Source organism: Fulmarus glacialis, unplaced genomic scaffold, assembly GCF_000690835.1.
Source record: "Fulmarus glacialis isolate BGI_N327 unplaced genomic scaffold, ASM69083v1 scaffold32028, whole genome shotgun sequence".
Classification (NCBI taxonomy): domain Eukaryota; kingdom Metazoa; phylum Chordata; class Aves; order Procellariiformes; family Procellariidae; genus Fulmarus; species Fulmarus glacialis.
Genome location: NW_009229405.1, coordinates 679 through 882, shown reverse-complemented (window position 1 = coordinate 882; position 204 = coordinate 679). Strand labels below are relative to the sequence as shown.

The 204-nt window shown below is 63.2% G+C and overlaps 1 protein-coding gene across 1 annotated transcript in view; it reads right to left on the bottom strand.

Moving 5' to 3' along the window:
• Positions 1-3: 3 nt before the first annotated feature.
• Positions 4-204, bottom strand: part of MFSD5 (major facilitator superfamily domain containing 5) — a gene marked incomplete at both ends in the record, with an annotated part of 872 nt that continues 671 nt past the window's right edge. Inside the window, one exon of the mRNA XM_009583853.1 lies at positions 4-189. Within this exon, the coding sequence (XP_009582148.1) occupies positions 4-189 (186 nt within the window). The remainder of the gene's footprint in view (positions 190-204) is intronic.

Below are 204 nucleotides of genomic sequence, written 5' to 3'. Positions count from 1 at the left end.
GGTGCCCGTCCGACGGTCGCTGTCGTGGAGAACCAGTAAACCCAGACAGGCCAGTAAGTTCAGGGGGAGGCGAAACCAGTTCATCACCCCGAGGCGATCCTTCTCCGGCACCACTTTCCGTCGGAGGAAACCCATGGCCGGGAAGTAGAGCCCGCAGGAGAGTTCGATGAGAAGGAAGGCGAGGAAGGACTCGGCGGGGGGGGC